General features: G+C 39.1%; 1 protein-coding gene across 1 annotated transcript; it reads right to left on the reverse strand.

Moving 5' to 3' along the window:
* Positions 1 to 1,182: 1,182 nt before the first annotated feature.
* LOC103976624 (uncharacterized) lies at positions 1,183 to 16,595 on the reverse strand. Its single transcript, XM_065140463.1, has 16 exons — positions 16,420 to 16,595; positions 15,270 to 15,332; positions 14,875 to 15,185; positions 14,746 to 14,800; positions 14,394 to 14,647; positions 14,240 to 14,303; positions 12,934 to 13,133; positions 12,780 to 12,846; positions 12,299 to 12,555; positions 11,251 to 11,698; positions 11,042 to 11,142; positions 10,914 to 10,957; positions 9,007 to 9,187; positions 5,161 to 5,305; positions 1,790 to 1,908; positions 1,183 to 1,703 (listed from the first exon to the last, which is right to left on the reverse strand). The coding sequence occupies exons 2-16, from the start codon at positions 15,325 to 15,327 to the stop codon at positions 1,506 to 1,508; spliced, it is 2,502 nt and encodes an 833-aa protein (XP_064996535.1). The 5' UTR covers positions 15,328 to 15,332; positions 16,420 to 16,595; the 3' UTR covers positions 1,183 to 1,505.

The raw sequence follows: 16,595 nt of genomic DNA on the forward strand, positions 1-16,595 counted from the left end.
AGGAACAATATCAGCCTTTGGAAACGTACGGTTTGTGAGATTTCTATTAGCTAAAAGGGTGAACGTGTACATTTTTAGTTTTTACCAGGAAAAGAGTGTTCCAGGCTGCAATCGAAGAACTTGATCATGGCGCCATGGTCGCAAAGGAGCAGCATGAACCGAGATGAAAGATTAGAAATTTTAAGTTGCAGGCAAGATGGTGGGAAAGAGGGTGGGGATGGGGCGGTGGTCAATGTACTCCGCTTTGGTAGAAAAGCTGCAGCTTCAGAAGGCAAGCTAAGCTGCATTTGAGGACTTGGAGAAAAAAAAAAAAGGAAGCTAAAACTAGCTTCAGGTGCATTGCTTTCTGCACATCGATGTGGATCTTTTTCTTAGCCAATGAGAAGGCAGCTGTGGCAGAAGGGACCATGCGCCCCCCGATGGATCATATCAGGCCTAAAACCTCACGCAGACAAAGCGTTCGACCACACGTACCATGTCGCTGCAAAAGGGAAAAAAGGAAAGAGGAAGTGGGATTCCTTATCAGCTTCTCAACTCAACCTGATCCCACCGGAGCAATTTGGTTTGGTATCTTCTAAAGTTGGTAAGCGTCGATCGTTGATCAACGGTTCTACTTCGTCACGCGTCCTCGGTAGATGGGAACCGTGATTGTTTGCGTCTTCAACCAATAGACTCGTGTTCCTCAACGTACTGCATGCACCATTAATCGTCGTGATTGGATGGGGATCGCGTTTTGCAATGAAGTCAACATGACACGGCAATGACATCATCACAACGTCAGCACAACATGATCGGTGACCTTTCTGAACATCCCCGGACGGAAGCCGCCGAGTCATCATCATCCTTCCTTCGTCGAGAGAGCTGTAGGCCACTCGCTCTACAAGGGGAAGACTGTGGTTGGGACCAGCAACATGCGGGCGGAAGCGTGCTTTCAGCTCGCCATCAGAAATGGTCATCACTGGATTTGACCGATTCTGGAACAACAGGCTGCAGAACCCTTTTACCACCGGCAAAAGTGGTTGGGCGTCGTCTGACAAGCGTCTATCGTGTGAGAAACTCCGGGTTGGCATATCCGACCGATCATCATCCCGCAAGGGACGGCAGGAACGACATGTTGATTCTTTTTTTTTTTTTTTTAAAGCTTTATTTCGATTCTGAACAAATATAAGACGCATCCATACGGAGTTCCAAGGAGAAATGAGTATCTATCTCGATTAAATTTCCAACAAGCGTCTGGCACTGCACTGCAAAAGCAGCGCAACCAGCTTTCACGTGGAAAGTAACTCCAGAGGCAAACATTTTGCTATCGTGGAAAGTTACGAATGTCCCCTTCAAACATCACGAAACCCAAATCTCAACACACGATAACATCGAGAGAAATAAAATTATGATACAAGAAGATAATAAAATAGAGGAAGTAGTTAATCAATATCATAATTGATACTCCGTGGGAAGGCAGGCAGGCAGGCAGGCAGGAAGAGGGAGGATAGGGGTCCAACCACGGTTCAGATCTCCCAGCGAGTGTCTTTTTCTGTGTCTTGAGGGGAAGTAACACCATCCCACTCGAACAGATCCTGATGCTCATCAAAATTCGAGGGACTATTGGCTTCACCTTTCGAATCATCCAACTCCTCAGGGCCCTCAACTTCAACTTCACAATCATTCTGCTGCTCTTGGTCACTCTGGACACCACTTGTTTCTTCCTGCTTGGACAACAGATTCCGATAAATCACGTTAGAATCCTGGGTGACCAAGCAGATTTATCTCTAGAGAGATGTTCAAGGGATACCTCCTTTTTACCAACGCCATCCTGAAATGCATTCACCTGATCACCATCTGTCTCTCCGTTGGAAGTTGGCTTTGCCCTAGTTTGGAGCTGCTTAATTACTTGCATAACGTGTGTACGATCTGCGAAAAATAATAATAATCAGGATTAAGCGTATCAAATTTCACATGCATTTTCACAATGGATTAATTTATTTGTATATGGTGACATCTCCAAAAATACATGAATAAATAAACCTGATGAAACAGATATAATCATTTCAGGCTTTTATGTTTAACGTGCTTCCAAATTAATTAAAGAACATGATGATAGCAGAAGAGCTACCTGGCATAGGACTATCAGTAAGAAGCTACTGCAAAGCCTCACACAGTTTCAGATAAAAGAGCAGGCTACTAATTAAACATAAGGTGCAACATATCAATCTGACGCCCTCCAAAAGGCACATTTCTGATGGTTTCTTTACCTCGATCAAGCTTCCATTACTGATCAAGTAAACATCAATTGAATCTCCTGAAAACTTCCTAGACATCTGAATTATTACTAGTATTATATCATTCGAGTTAATAATTAAATGATGGAATTACTGATCAAATAACATATAAAAATCGTGTTTAATAATTCTAATGTTCTCTAGCTATTTGACTCGACTAAAATCATGGGAGTGAGAGATCCTACCACCGTATCTAGTGCCAAGTCATCTCTTCTCCGATGACAGCATCAATTTATCTGTAATTCTAGAACTAAAATACCACAAATACAAAAGAGGGGGGAATTTATATGGCAAGGTTAACGTTGAATACTTTTGTTGAAAGAAAAAAAAAATGTATCATGATGCATATGTGAGACTTATGATCATATCTCAACTGTATCTTGCATAATGTGTGGGCTATCTTCAAACGACTGCCATGAACCCCCACCACTATGTTGAATCTCGGATTTTGATGATGAAACCAATCAATAAGTGTTTATGCTTTAATCTGCGTTTTGAGTGATGCAGGATGCTTCGATCAAGATGAGACAATTAAAGCAGGAAGAATCATGTTGTGCCGAAGGAAAACATGTCAGAAGATTGGACGTCGGACCGGTAGATCGGTCGACGTATCGATAGAAGGCTTCGGACAGTGGATTCGGGCATCGAGCCAAGAAAAACGGATTTGCGCCGAGGATATCGGAGTTACGGAGTCAACTGGCCGATTGGGCAATAGACCGCAAGAGAGGACGATGCGCCGAAGAATCGGACGAAGCGTCGAGGGACCAATGACATGCCGGACAACTTGATTAATGCTTAGTATTAATTGTCTAGATTAAAGTATGTTTTACATGTGCAGGATTAACTACGATAGCAAGGCATGAAGCAAAATGAAGTCCCGGAGTCAAGGACGCGATTACGTTGGGAGTTTGAGAGTTCGTCGTAAGTTTGGACGTTGGTCGGAAGTTCTGGAGGAACCAGCCGAGAAGTCTCGGAGCTTGCCAGAGAAGCTCGTCGGAACTCACCAAGAAGATCGTTGTGAAGTCCAGGAGCTTGCCGGGAGTTCGTCGGAACATTGCCGAGAGATCGTCGGAAGTTCGCCGGAAGCTCGCCGGAAGAATAGACATAGGGACTCGTTTAGCTTAGCAAATGTCTTAGGATTTCGTAGTTAGTATGTAATTGGGCTTGGATTTGGGCCAACCTAATTAGGGGCCAGCTAAGCCCATGTAAGAACTATGTTGGGCCCAATAAGAGGCCCAAACAATGCCCCAAGAAGTCTCACCGTCGTGGCACAGTCTTCGAGACTGTGTCAGGCAGTGGTACCGCCAGTCTGGGCGGTGATACCGCCCAGCACTGCCCCCCAGGCGGTGGTACTGCCCAAGGCAGTGTAAGTGTGACTGACATTGGGCAGTGGTACCGCCCGTGCCCGGGGAACTCGGGATGGGAAAGTTTTAGGCTCCAAGTTTGAATCAACTTGAAGCCTATAAATACCCCTCTCATCCCTGGTTAAAGCACACAAGCACAGAGAGTCTAAAAGCAAAGAAACGCTGCTGCAATCTCTTTAGAAATTTCCTCCTCCAACTCTTAAGTGTTAGAATTCTGTTTAAGAGAGAAGAGTGAGTGCTTGTAAGGGTTATCTCCTAAACCCGGTAAAAGGAGAAGAGGGGTGTAAAAGGTGATTAACCTTCGCCTATTGAAGGAAGGCCTCGAGTGGACGTCGGTGACCTCGTCGGAGGAGGAAGCCGAAAGTGGATGTGGGTCACATTGACCGAACCACTCTAAAACTCTGGTTTGCATTTACTTATTGCTATTTACCTTACTGCAAACCTCCATATATGCTTTACTTCCTCATTACTTTTGCTGCACACCTTTACGAACACGCTTTCAAGTTAAGATATTTCCAAGATCGTTTTTCGACGTAAACGATTTTTATCGTACGAAAGTTTTAAACCGACGTTATTTTACCGCTGCACTAATTCACCCCCCCTCTTAGTGCCGACCCTTGATCCTAACACACTAGGGTACAGTTTTGGATGGTCATGATGCACATTAATTGAAAAATACAACACAGTGATTTAAAACCTAAGTGAACTAATTATTTTATTATGAAGGTGAAAAATCTAGTGCAAGAGGCTCTCACAAATATCTATATCACAAAGGAAGGATCTTACCGTTGTGCTGATGTCAAAAAAATAGAAGAAAAGGTTCCTCATCCACTTAAAGGCCATCTCATGACATTGTGTTGCAGATGCTGCAACTCAAATATTTACAAGAATTTAGTTCTGTTATTCCATTCTACATCTCTTTTCCAGAGAAAGAAGGACCCGAAATCATTTGGACAAGCCAATACTGGTTGGGTGTTTATCGGTTTAACCACAAGCCAACACACAGACAAGCAACTTCACCGAATTGAAATTCGTATCAGGTTACTACCCAGTATTTTACTGGTATTGAGTTTACTGGCAGTAGGCCTACCACCCATGTCAGTGTCTTTCCCATCATTTTCCCCTTTCTTTCACCGAATTCCTCTCTTTTTTTTCTTCTCTACCAGCAACTCCTTTTCTCCCCATTTTTATTAAATTCTACTTCAATTCATTCCTTTTTTGCATCAAATTTCTCAAATAGCTTGGATAGCTGATTTCTGCTTTCTGATGTCAAATTGTTGATCTTATTTAACAAATAGAATTTATACTCATTCAGATAAGTACAATAGATTGCTTCACTCAATCTAACATTTTATAGTATTGAAGAAATCTGTCTTCATAGCAAAACCAGAACTTCAATTAAACATCAGGTGATAGATCAAGCTAAGATCAAGCTAAGAGAATTTAAGTGAGTAGCAAAAAGTCAGTCACATACTAAGAGAATTTAAAATTTTGGGAGCAGCAAAAAATCAATTTCTTACCTTTGGAAGGACGAAGTAAAGCATCATGGACTTGAGAAGGATGTTTGCGTTCTTCAATTTTGAATTTTAGTTTCACTTGATGGCGTGTGCGATTAGGGAACAGCTGTTGTATCATTGCAAAATCTGTCCCAAATTGGTGAATAGCCTACACATTCAATCAGCACACAGAAAATTCGATCAGAAACACCTAATAAAATTAAAGCATACCACCAATAGTTCAGCAAAAAATTAAAGAACTACCCAATCGATTTTCCTGGCATTCTTGCACAAAAGATCAATATTGAGGAACATCAAGCAAACTTTCCAGAGACCAAATTACCCTCACTGTAGGCACTGAATTCACTGGTCCCTTAGATCAAGTAATTAGGACCGGCTATTCAGTACTCGTACAGAGGAAACAGCAAGTCAAAAATGACTTCTGAGTTCCGATAATTCATATCTTTATTTTTTGAATTTTTTATATTTTTTATTATGGAAAAATATTCTGACATACCCTTGTCAAATGGTTAAATATCTGTTTAATTCCCCTCAAATGTTTTTAAAATATCACGAACATCCTCAATGTTAAATTCCTTAATATAATAATTAGAAAATAACATGTGTTTGTGTAATGATTATTCTACCGACTATCTACGATACAACCTATCAAACTTCCCCGTTTCTTGGTCGAGCACTCCTGCATCGGCCCGAAGTCCCGCACTTTCAAATATTTTGATGAGAAGCCCAGTGGTCTTACGAAGTTCCTTGGACTCTGCCCTTCGACCTTGTCTCGGTATTTGGAGTTTGTATTTACAGTCTCCACCTCCTCGGCCCCTTCTCACGATCATGTGCTCTCCCTCCATAAGAGCAAAGGATCAATGACTCCATGGAAGCTCCACCATCATGTTGCAGAGCTCGTGTCAATTCTGTTCTCCATTACATCCTTGATAGCAATGTTCGCTTACTCAACCTTGTCATCTGACTTACCAAACTCCCTTAAGCGAATATGAGCTCTGAAGCAATCCAACCCCTTCGATCATATCTCTATATGATCAAGTCCCCCGATGGGACTCACTAGTACTTGCACTCATAATTCCCCCTCGATGGAACACAGCCCCCATATACTGATGATCAAAGTTTTCAACTGATGCAAAATTCGATGCACGCACGGAAGACCTACCTCTGTGATACCATGACATTCACTCCTTGAATCCATAGCTCTTCTTGTCATCGTGTTGTTCATCAATGTGGGGCTCCCAGTAGCTCCCAATCATATTTTGGATGATCAAGTCCTTCGCGAAACTTCTCCTGTGTGTGTCGCATTCCTCGAACTATTCAATGAGAAGGTAAATCATAGTAGCCAACTCAATGCAAGGAGTACAAACACTTCGGATGCTTCAAAAGTGTGAGCAAAGAATAAGGCTAGTAACCAACTCGATACATGAAATACAACCCTTGAAGAAACAAACGAAGTCGAGTAACCTTTGTCTTCTCAACTCTTAAAAGAATGGACAAAACCGAATACCTCAGTTCCCTTATTTATCCAACAGAGAAGCTATGCACATGTTCAAAGACCCTTCAAAGAAACATAATAAAAGACAACAATTGTCAAATCTTCACCAATAGTGATCGATTCTACCGAGAGTAGACAATCCGCTTCATTTCCCAACAAAATGTCAATCGAAAGCAGAAGTGATGCGAACCTATTTGGAGGCAACAACTAAATAAAAGAGAAATCAAATGGGCAAAAAACCTCAAAAGCTTCAAAGTCTGTGAGATGATACACTTTAAAGCTCCAACAAGCATCTACCTAGTTCAAGCAGCGCGAGACGTTTGAGATATTATCGCATAACAAGGAAGGTCTTTTCCATTATCTATAGGATCTACACGAACCAACAAAGATCTACACAACTTGATCGACCCCACACTAAGTTAGAGTCATTAGCAAGTTGAAGCAACGTGGTCGATTAAAGTTCGTCTACTCAACAACAACAGTAGAGAGCAATTAGGAGTCAAGAGATGCATTGCAACTGGAGTAGAAGATTGAAGATTCAGCAAAAGTAAGGAGATGCAACATCCGCAAAGGTTTCGACGATGATGTTAAAAGAATAAGTGGGGAAGAATGTCACGAACAAAAATGTGAATGAGGTGTTTGATGAAATACTTGTGTATACCCATGTCTTTTAATTTTGTTTATGCTTTGCACAGGGGCTTGCAATAGGCTTGGTAGGCTTATTTTGGTTGGCTTTTGTGATCGTTTTAGTCTTGTAAGTGCGGATTATGTGCAATCGACACACAAAGGCAAAACTGCTTAGAAACAAGCCATTAAGCAACCATTTTGGGGATTTCTTGCTCCACAGAGTGGTGTGGAGTGTCAGCCAACACGGCACCCAAGAGCTGCTTGGGTGGCACATGACTAGATGTGCCTTTAGGGAAGTGTCTAGGGCTGGTTCGCTATCTTGTTCCACAGCAATGCCATGTTGGCACTTATGGGAACTTTACTAATGATGCCCCTTTTAGCCCATTCACCCCCTCATTTATTAAGACTTGCAATTCGTAGTTCCTTTAAAGAAAGTCCTACCCTCACTGAAGTAGATAAAGAATCACATTTTTCAATCTCTAGGCTAATTTGTTCTCAAGTAATACATTTTCCAACTCAAATTGTACTTCTAATGCAATTCTTGAAAAAATACATAAAAATAATATACTGTAAACTCCTCCATAAATAATATAGAAACACAAATGAACATAAATCGCCTAATTCGGACCAGCTTATGGATCCATTGAACACAAGGTCTGACCGGCAGATGAGAGGAACAAAAGAATGATCAGCCTAGGAATCCATTAGACACAAGCCTAATCTTGATATGGAGGATGATTGACCAATTTGACTGGCAGATGAGAGGAACAAAAGAATAATAACAAAAAAAAGGAGAAAGGAAAAAAAAGAAAAGAAGATAGAAATAGAGACAGAGGGGAGGAAGAAAGCAGAGAGGGAAGAGGAAAAACTAATCAATGGGGTCACCAAAAGCTACGATCCTGCATGTTGAACTTAAATAGAGGATATGAAGCTGTGCGTTAAAGAGAACATATGTTAGAGCTTATTACAAATTAGCTTCTACAGAGCCGTGAAATTAGTTCCTTAACTATGTTCTCTCTACTTATGAACTTCATAGATATATCAAGGTCACAAAATTTTCATTTTGCCTACTTTTTCTTATATTTTATATTTTGATATCTTTATTTTTGGAAAAAGCAAAATACAAATTGCATTCTTTAAGCTTTACACTATATAATAACTGTAGTAATTGAAGCAGTTGCCATATTTGTCTTTTACATGCTGAAGTACATGCCATTAGCATGGAGGTCTTATGCCATGCCAACACAGTATGCATGCCAGTGTGATGAAAGGAGAAACAAATACAAAACCAAAGAAAAAGATAAACGAAGTGAAGTTTCACTTACTGCACTACAACAGTATCCAGCATCCTCCAAATTTCAAAAGAGGTGCTAACTGTGGCAGAGCCACTAAGGCATAAAGAAGCATGCAGTCATGTACTTCAGCAATAGAAAGGTATTAATAGGGAATTAAACCCTCCATTTGGATGGCAGAATGCTATATTCAGAACAGATTGTTTGGTGCATACTGAATGAAATGAGAATCTACGGTAGTACACAAGAACTAAGAGTTGAACAAAAGAAAAGCAGAAAAACAAAGGCCACGGGTTAGAGAAATGCAAGCCAACTGGGTGAAATCTTGAGCTTGTTTATCACTAACAAGTTCAAAGAAACATGTGCTGCAGCATTCCTTTTTTCATATATTACATATAAACTAAAAAGAAACATGGTGTGACAAGATCAAAGTACCTCGTAGAACAACTTTGTTTCTGCTTTTGACCATCTACTAGTTTGTGGCCGGTTCATGTAAGAATGGTAATTCAATCTCTTGGGAGTTGATTGCACATTCTGATTTGCTTCTTCACCCGAATGATTCAGTTCTTGATCCTCTCCAAAAAGAATGTCCTCATTATTGGACAAAGAACTAGTACTGTTATATAAAAATTTTGATCAAATCATGGAACTTAGATATGGCATTTACAAAGAACTTCTTACAAGATGATGGATAATGAGATGGACATTAACCTATATATGTTTAAAAAGATATGCCCAGCCATTATAGATGTTACTAACCTTTTCCATAAAAATTTCATTTCCATCTTGTGTTTTCATGGTGTTTGTATCACAGTCCTTCTCATCAATAACTACTATGCTAATATTCAAATGTTTTCCTTTATTACTACATACCAGCCCCTATGATAAACATCTGTTTGTCAAAAGAAAATATACATGAACATTACCTTTTGATGTTTAAAGCAATTGAAACTATAATAATAAAAAATATACTATGCTTATCTTTAACAAAATAGGATCCTCAACTGAGCAGAAAAATATATAACTGTCCCTTTACCTCTCTTCCTTCTCTTTTGCACTCACCTTTGTTTTCTCTTCACTTGCAACAACATGCCCCTATTATTTTCCCCTCTTCATCCATATCTCATCCTCTCACGTGTAGGTTTTTTCTCATGCTCTTTTGTTGCATAGTGAGAGGCTACTTGTGGTAATCTATGGGTGTCAGATAGTGCACAACTATACATGAGCTTCAATACAGTGTTTGTCATGTGTAACTCAACTTAATTTTCCATATAGTCACTATCATAAACTTTGAGCTGGTGCATAAGTCCTATATATACATCCTTTTTAAGTATACAAATTTTCATCAGAAAATACACACAATTTATGCATTTAGTACAGATCATAGATATGTACAACCATTCTGACTTGAAAATCCATGAGCAAGCCCAGGTTTTTTTAAGCCTAAAAAGAGAGGATCCTAAAAACACAAAGAGAGATGCCCAAACAACCAAGGAGAAAAACCACAAAGGAATGTGCCACTCATGCACATGAATAAACAATCACAAAGACTAATATACCACAGTACTATTACAAGCTCCAATTAGAGCTCCAAGCATGCCCCACTGCATATCTTCAAACATAAATTCAAAGGTAAATCTAAGCAAGTTAATTTGTGGCACAATCTCAGGGAAGGCTCCTACTACAATGACATGCTAAAGGCCAAGTCAAAAGCACTTTTCTAAATGTTTCTCACTTCTACTTGCCACCACTCATTATTTTAAGGAGGCCCTTCATCCATCATTATCAAAGCCATTAGAGTCAATAACTAATTTACTTCGTCTTTCAAAGTATCTTCCTCTCACTATCATGTTTCTAGCGACAATACTTCTATAAGTTCCTACCTGTCAAAGTATTTAGATTAAGAAAATATGATATGGTGGATAAGAGAATTTTCAAAAGTTTTCTGTCTGCTTTTGAACCTTTATGTTGCAAACCTGATTATGACTGAAATGTATTGTCTGCATTTACATATAACTCAAGCCTAATTGATTACAGACCTCATATATCAGACAACAATATGCTTATTCACTGTCCATTTTTATAGTTGTCAAATTGATAGATATCTTAGATTTCATTTATTCCATGACAATTAAACCGTCTATAATACAGCCAGAAAAAGATTCACTGGCCAGGAAGGGTTTCAAAATACATAGTGCTACTGATTTAAAAGAGAATAAGAGAGTATGCTTATATCCTCTAGACATCCGAGATCTAAAGCACGAGATCCCAATATATAAATAATTGAAAAACCCACAAAGTGAAACATTCTATTTTGCAACCCTGTAAGATATTTTTCGTACCTCTGACCTGAGAATAATTTATTCATTGCCGCCGCTTCTTTACTCTGCAGAATAACATTTGAAATAACATCAACATACAACAATACCAATTATAAGTGATAACATTCAAGCAGCCAAAAAAGACATACTGCTATCCGCTCCTTAGCTTCTGCAAGCATTATTAAGTCTCTTATGCTAATCTGTCTCGGGTCAATCTCATCTTCAGGTGTTTGCAGTAAAACTTTGTTCACTAAACATATCAAAGATAATGAATTATCGACTGAAGTTCATTCAGTTTCTTCCAACAGGTGCAGCATGAGTTTATGATAACATTACATAAGACTGCAAGTTCATTTACCTTGCCTTCTCCTTCGCCTTGTGGCATGAGGAAACTTCTTTTTAGGTGAATTCTCTACAACAGAATCAGGTTTTTCAAAGGCTTTCTTACGCTTCCGAGTGGGTTTTTCGATTTCATTTGTCTGCCTCTTTGACTTTCTCTTGGTCCTCTTTGGCCTAGGCATATCTTCATCCCTATGACAATCATCACTTTGGCTGTCATCCATCTGAGAGACATTAAAGTTGTCAATATCACGTTCATCATTGCTTCCAACTTCAATTTGGTCAGTACTGCACTTGGCTATCCTCTTTCTCAGTTTCCTACATGGTTTATGAGCATCATCATCTTCATCATTTTCTGAAGTAGGCCTTCCTTCATGGATCCGCTGCTTAAGTTTTTGAACAATTTGGGATTGGGACTCGGTATGAATATCCTCCAAACCCTTTGGAAGTCTGATTTCTTCTCTATTCTGGGAAAAAAGGTGACATACCTCATAAGATGTGATCAAATAAAAATTACCTTACATAATCAATCTAGGATAAGAGATACTACCAATTACTTGAGAGTAAGTTTAAGCAACAACTTTAGGTTAGAAGTCTCAGTAAAATCTGTTTGCACTAAGGCCAAGTCATCAGGGAACAAATGAGTCAATATCAGTGTCTGATTTAACAGAAGCATGATCCTCTAAGAAGTCTGTCTTTACAGTTGAAGGATCCTTATCAAAAGAGACAGTGTCAATAACACTATTACAAACAACAGAACCAGTGCTTGTGATGTCTCTTAATCCAAGTCTGGGCATCAGATGAAATTAACCAGCAGATTGAACTCTATGATTCAACAGAAGTGTAAAGAAAAAAAGAGAAAATTCAATACAGACCAGAAAGTAGCAAAATTTGAACAATAATCCCACTTCAAGGAGGATTGCTACATACAAAGTTGTGGCTAGCTTGGAAGAAAATTAGTATTGAAAGTTTCAGCCTGAATTCCCTAATGCATCATAATAGCAAACAGAATATCCATATAACAAGTTCTGCTGATAAAAGACAAGCGGACAAGAAACAAAGTTTACCTCTTCTCCCACCTCTCGGTGATCTATTTGAACACCTTCATTGCAGTCTGAGGTTATGATTGATGAATGCAAAGGATTGTCCACAGGTATATCGATCTTCGCTTGTACAGAAGAAGGGTTCGTTATCTCAGAAAAGGATCCCATGGGAGGAGGACCAGTAATGGAAGCATCAGGAAGAATAAAAGAAACAGATTTAGCAGTTCCCTTTTTTGGTTGTGACTTGTTTCTAGGTTGGAACTTGCCTACTTGTCCGACGTCTAGAAAGAAAAATAAATTGATAACAAATCATCTCAAAGCATTCGTTAAAAGACAAAAGAGAAACGAATAGAACATGTTGGCAAACAAAGCCTACAATCGTATGAAAAATAGGACTATGTTTAAGAAAAAATATGATATTATTCAACATGCATGGGTTGGATTTATATCTAATTCTCAAAAACATTGAATATGTTGAAAAACTATCTGTTGCGTCTCTACTTACCAGTGGTGCTATTGTGCTGAAAAGAAAATTCATCAAGTGATTCAAGGCCAGAAAGCATTGCCATCTCCTAAAATGAATCCGGTCACACAAAAGATAAGCTACAATGTAAACTTGAAACTATGATTTGCACTGAAGGAAAATAATCGTTCAATACCACTTCTTGTCGATTATCTGGAAAAGCTTGCAAATCATCATCCGATAATGAGACTTGAAGTCCATCATCAGTGGATTTTGAGGCTGCGAATTCTTTTGCTATAAGAAGAGGTTGTTGGGTAGCATTCAATTTGGATGACAAAATATTTGATCCAGAGCAAGCAGTTGCAAGGTTTGCGTCCTCAACAATTGCCTCCATACCTAGAATAGTATATAGTAATAACATGACATGTTTATGGCACATTGTGTCAAAACCTTCTGTTTACAGCCACCACTCAATGAAAATATAGTCAATGAAAAGAGTACATGAAAAGGATTCTGGAAATTAGCAATGTGTAGATAGTAGAGATAGCAGACCAAAAATATCATAATGGAGTTCATACTGAGGAACATAAATGCAACCTGAACATAGGCTAACTTAATAATGGGAACTCAACTTCAACAGAACAGAAAACATACCTAGTTAAGTTTTTTATTGATCAAACATTAGAACCACCTCGTTTCTGCATTATAGAATTGTTCTTCATGACATGAACCTCCCAAGTGATCAGACAATTCATGAACAACTCAATGTTTTAATGTATAGGTCCTAGATGTTGAGGAATCCATTTCAACAGAAACAGAAAGACCTGTTTCTTCTTCTATGACAATCATGCAAGTAGCATGAGGCCCATTCACCAATGACAAGCACAAGGTTTAACTACAGTTTTACAACCATAATCTAGACCTAGCACGCAATAAATCTCTAACATAAATAATAACTAGAGTTTGCAGATCAAATGTATCGGATACCCTTCCTGATTTGGACACCATGTAACACTGAAGGCTCTAGTTAAGTTGGACATTGGTATGCTTGTAACAATGTTCTACCCCTTAGTTATCTGCAAGTTCTGTCCTGTTAATCTAATTGTACATGCTAAATGTAAACTTAGATACATAACCTTGACATTGCTCTTAAATCTTCATGTTGTACTCCATTACAAGAATAATAAGAGGCTTAATGAAGAAATTTTTAGGAGAAACTAAAAATTTTACATTATAATGGCACGGATCATTATTATCCATCACAATTTATATATGAGAAGCTAAATGATTCGACTGCACATCATACTCGATGCAAATATTTGCTCTGGAAAAGTATGATAATTACAGTTTAAAATCATGATCCAATTCATATCGTCTTAAAGACAAAAATATGATCAATCATAAGATACGATCAAAACCAGAAATTTTCATGTGTTTCCTTCCTACCTCAACTTGCTATATCCCTAAGGAATTAGTCAAAATAATTGGCAACTCCTACTTACCAGTGGCTCCACTAGAATGAGACAAGTCGTAAAGAGTGTCCATGCTGGAAAGCTTTGTTGATGCCTGATATAGCATTTAGAAGCTAATAAGAACCCAAAATTATATAGAGAACAATCAAATAACTTACATCTCAGACATTGAAAGGCAACTTGCCTGTTCCTTTGACTCTGCAATATTGGATCGCACGTCAATATCACCACTTTGCACACATTCTCCATCTCCATAGGTCTTTAAAAGGATTGATTGTTCAGCCTGAAATGGTTGTTGAGCTGCATTTATTTCAGAGTGAGTAGCCTCTGTTTGGTTGCAGCCAGAGCAGAGGGTTGAGGCACAGAATGATTCCTCGACTCCAAGTTCTTTGTCGTCATGTTGTGAATTAGCTTTTGGCCTAAAGCTATCAACAGGTCCTAATGACATGAAAATTTACACTTAAAGAGCAGGGTGTCAAAATAAATTAATCTTAATATTTAAAAGTTAATCCAAGTTATAACATAACCAGGATTACCAGTCGTCTTCAAGTGACCATTAGGAAAATCCAAGCTAAAGCACAAATCTGCATCCTGTAGCAATAAGATTTTACTAATAGCGTTTATCCACCATGCAAGTGAAAACTTAACAAAAGGTTCACCTTTACCTGATCTATGTTTCCTTGATTTTGCTGGAAATTCTCCACATATTTACCTTCAGATTCTACGGGTTCTGCATGTGTGGACTTCAGTTGCCCAACAGATTCTTGCACGGAATGGTGGTCACAGGCCACACTATAGGAATTGGAAACACAACGTTGGAGATAGGGGCGCTCCATCTCATGGTTTGAATCAGCATCCGGAGCAACAGGCTCGAGAGGAGGAGCATACAGGGTAGCATCAGAAGTTTTGGGGGCTGCGGAGGTAACCTTAACAGGTTTTGCACGAGCTTTAGGTAGGAATTTGCCCAATTTTCGGTCTGCTAGGATCCACAGTAGCACTTCAGCATTGAAAATAACAAGAAACTTTTGAGCAAATAAAAAAATTTGGACATAGCAATAACCTGGGGAAGAAGCTGGGCGATGAAAAATGTCATCGGAAGGATCCAATTCATCAAACATAGCTTCTGCATGAAGGTAGTCCCAACAAATTAGGGATAAAACTTATATTCCGCACAACAAATTATCAATCATAAAGCCTCAACCAAATGTAAGATGAGTATATGCCAAGCCCTAACCCATTAAACAAAGATTGAGAAACCAAGAATATTGCTGTACTCGTACAAAAATAAATGAATACTTTTTCTTCTGCGGGTGCAGGGGGTGAATAAATAGAAAGAAGAGCGAAAAAAGAGACAAATAAAGAAACCTAAATTGGAGGTAAAACAGGACCATTGATTATATCTGGAAATAGATAAATAAGTTTATGTTATTGCCAATCAGCTCATAAGTAGTATATTATATGTATACTTCCATATTCCCTTATAGTATGCCTCTCTAATTCATTTATATTAATAAATGTTTCAAATACCGGTAGTATCAACTGCCAACACATAGCAGCCAATATTTTACTAGTTCGATCAAGCATCTTGTGAGACCTGATACCAGTCAGAATTTTTAATATTTTTGTGATACCGCCAATACATGTTGATATATGTTCAGTATACTAAAATCACATCATTCCAGCAAAATCCGAAGCTGGTAGTGAGTTGAGATTTTAAACCTTGATATCAACATCTTCCAATCTTAATTGTGCATAAATCACAAGAGATACATGTGCCTTGGTAAGTTCAGGGAATGACATAGGTTAAAGAGAAACAGATTATGCTCAAGGCTTCTCTTATTGACTCCCACTATAAGATTGTAAAGTTAATTAAAAAACAATGCAACACAAGAATTGAAATTTTGAATGCAGAGAATTGTCTAAGTTCATTATGTATAATTAAAACCTTCCTCTCCACATACGAATCTGGATAACTGAGCAAGCATTAGAGAAGGGAGGGGACGACAGAACAGGAGAGAGAGGAAGCGAGGAGATCACATGATAGGGAGGAGACGAGAGGAGAGGAGAGGAGAAGAGAAGGGAAGAGAGAATAAAACAGGAGAGGCGAAGAGAGAAGAGCACAGGAGTGGGGAGGAGAGGAGTGACCAGGAAGAGACGAAAGAGGGGAGGAGACGGTAGCAGAAGGGACGAAAGAGAGAAGAGAACAGTACCGACGAGAGGAGGCGACTTAGCCTTCGAAAACAGGAGCGGGAGGCCGCGGCTTGAGGCAGCGGCAGACAGGAGGTGATTCGGCCGGCGATGTTGGCAGCGGCAGCATAAACAAAACCTAGGGCTCGCTCGTCGATCGTCCCTCGTCCCCCCGGCTACCCGTACACGCCGCAACCGC

The sequence above is a fragment of the Musa acuminata genome, chromosome BXJ3-2, assembly GCF_036884655.1.
Source record: "Musa acuminata AAA Group cultivar baxijiao chromosome BXJ3-2, Cavendish_Baxijiao_AAA, whole genome shotgun sequence".
Taxonomy (NCBI): domain Eukaryota; kingdom Viridiplantae; phylum Streptophyta; class Magnoliopsida; order Zingiberales; family Musaceae; genus Musa; species Musa acuminata.

Bases quoted from the DNA above. Each gene is read 5' to 3' on its own strand.
- LOC103976624 (XM_065140463.1), bottom strand. From the start codon at position 15,327: ATGTTTGATGAATTGGATCCTTCCGATGACATTTTTCATCGCCCAGCT. The intron at 14,304-14,393 runs GCAAGTTGCCTT...ATGCTATATCAG, and splicing joins TTGCAGAGTCAAAGGAACAG to GCATCAACAAAGCTTTCCAG. The intron at 13,134-14,239 runs GTAAGTAGGAGT...ATACTATTCTAG, and splicing joins TCATTCTAGTGGAGCCACTG to GTATGGAGGCAATTGTTGAG.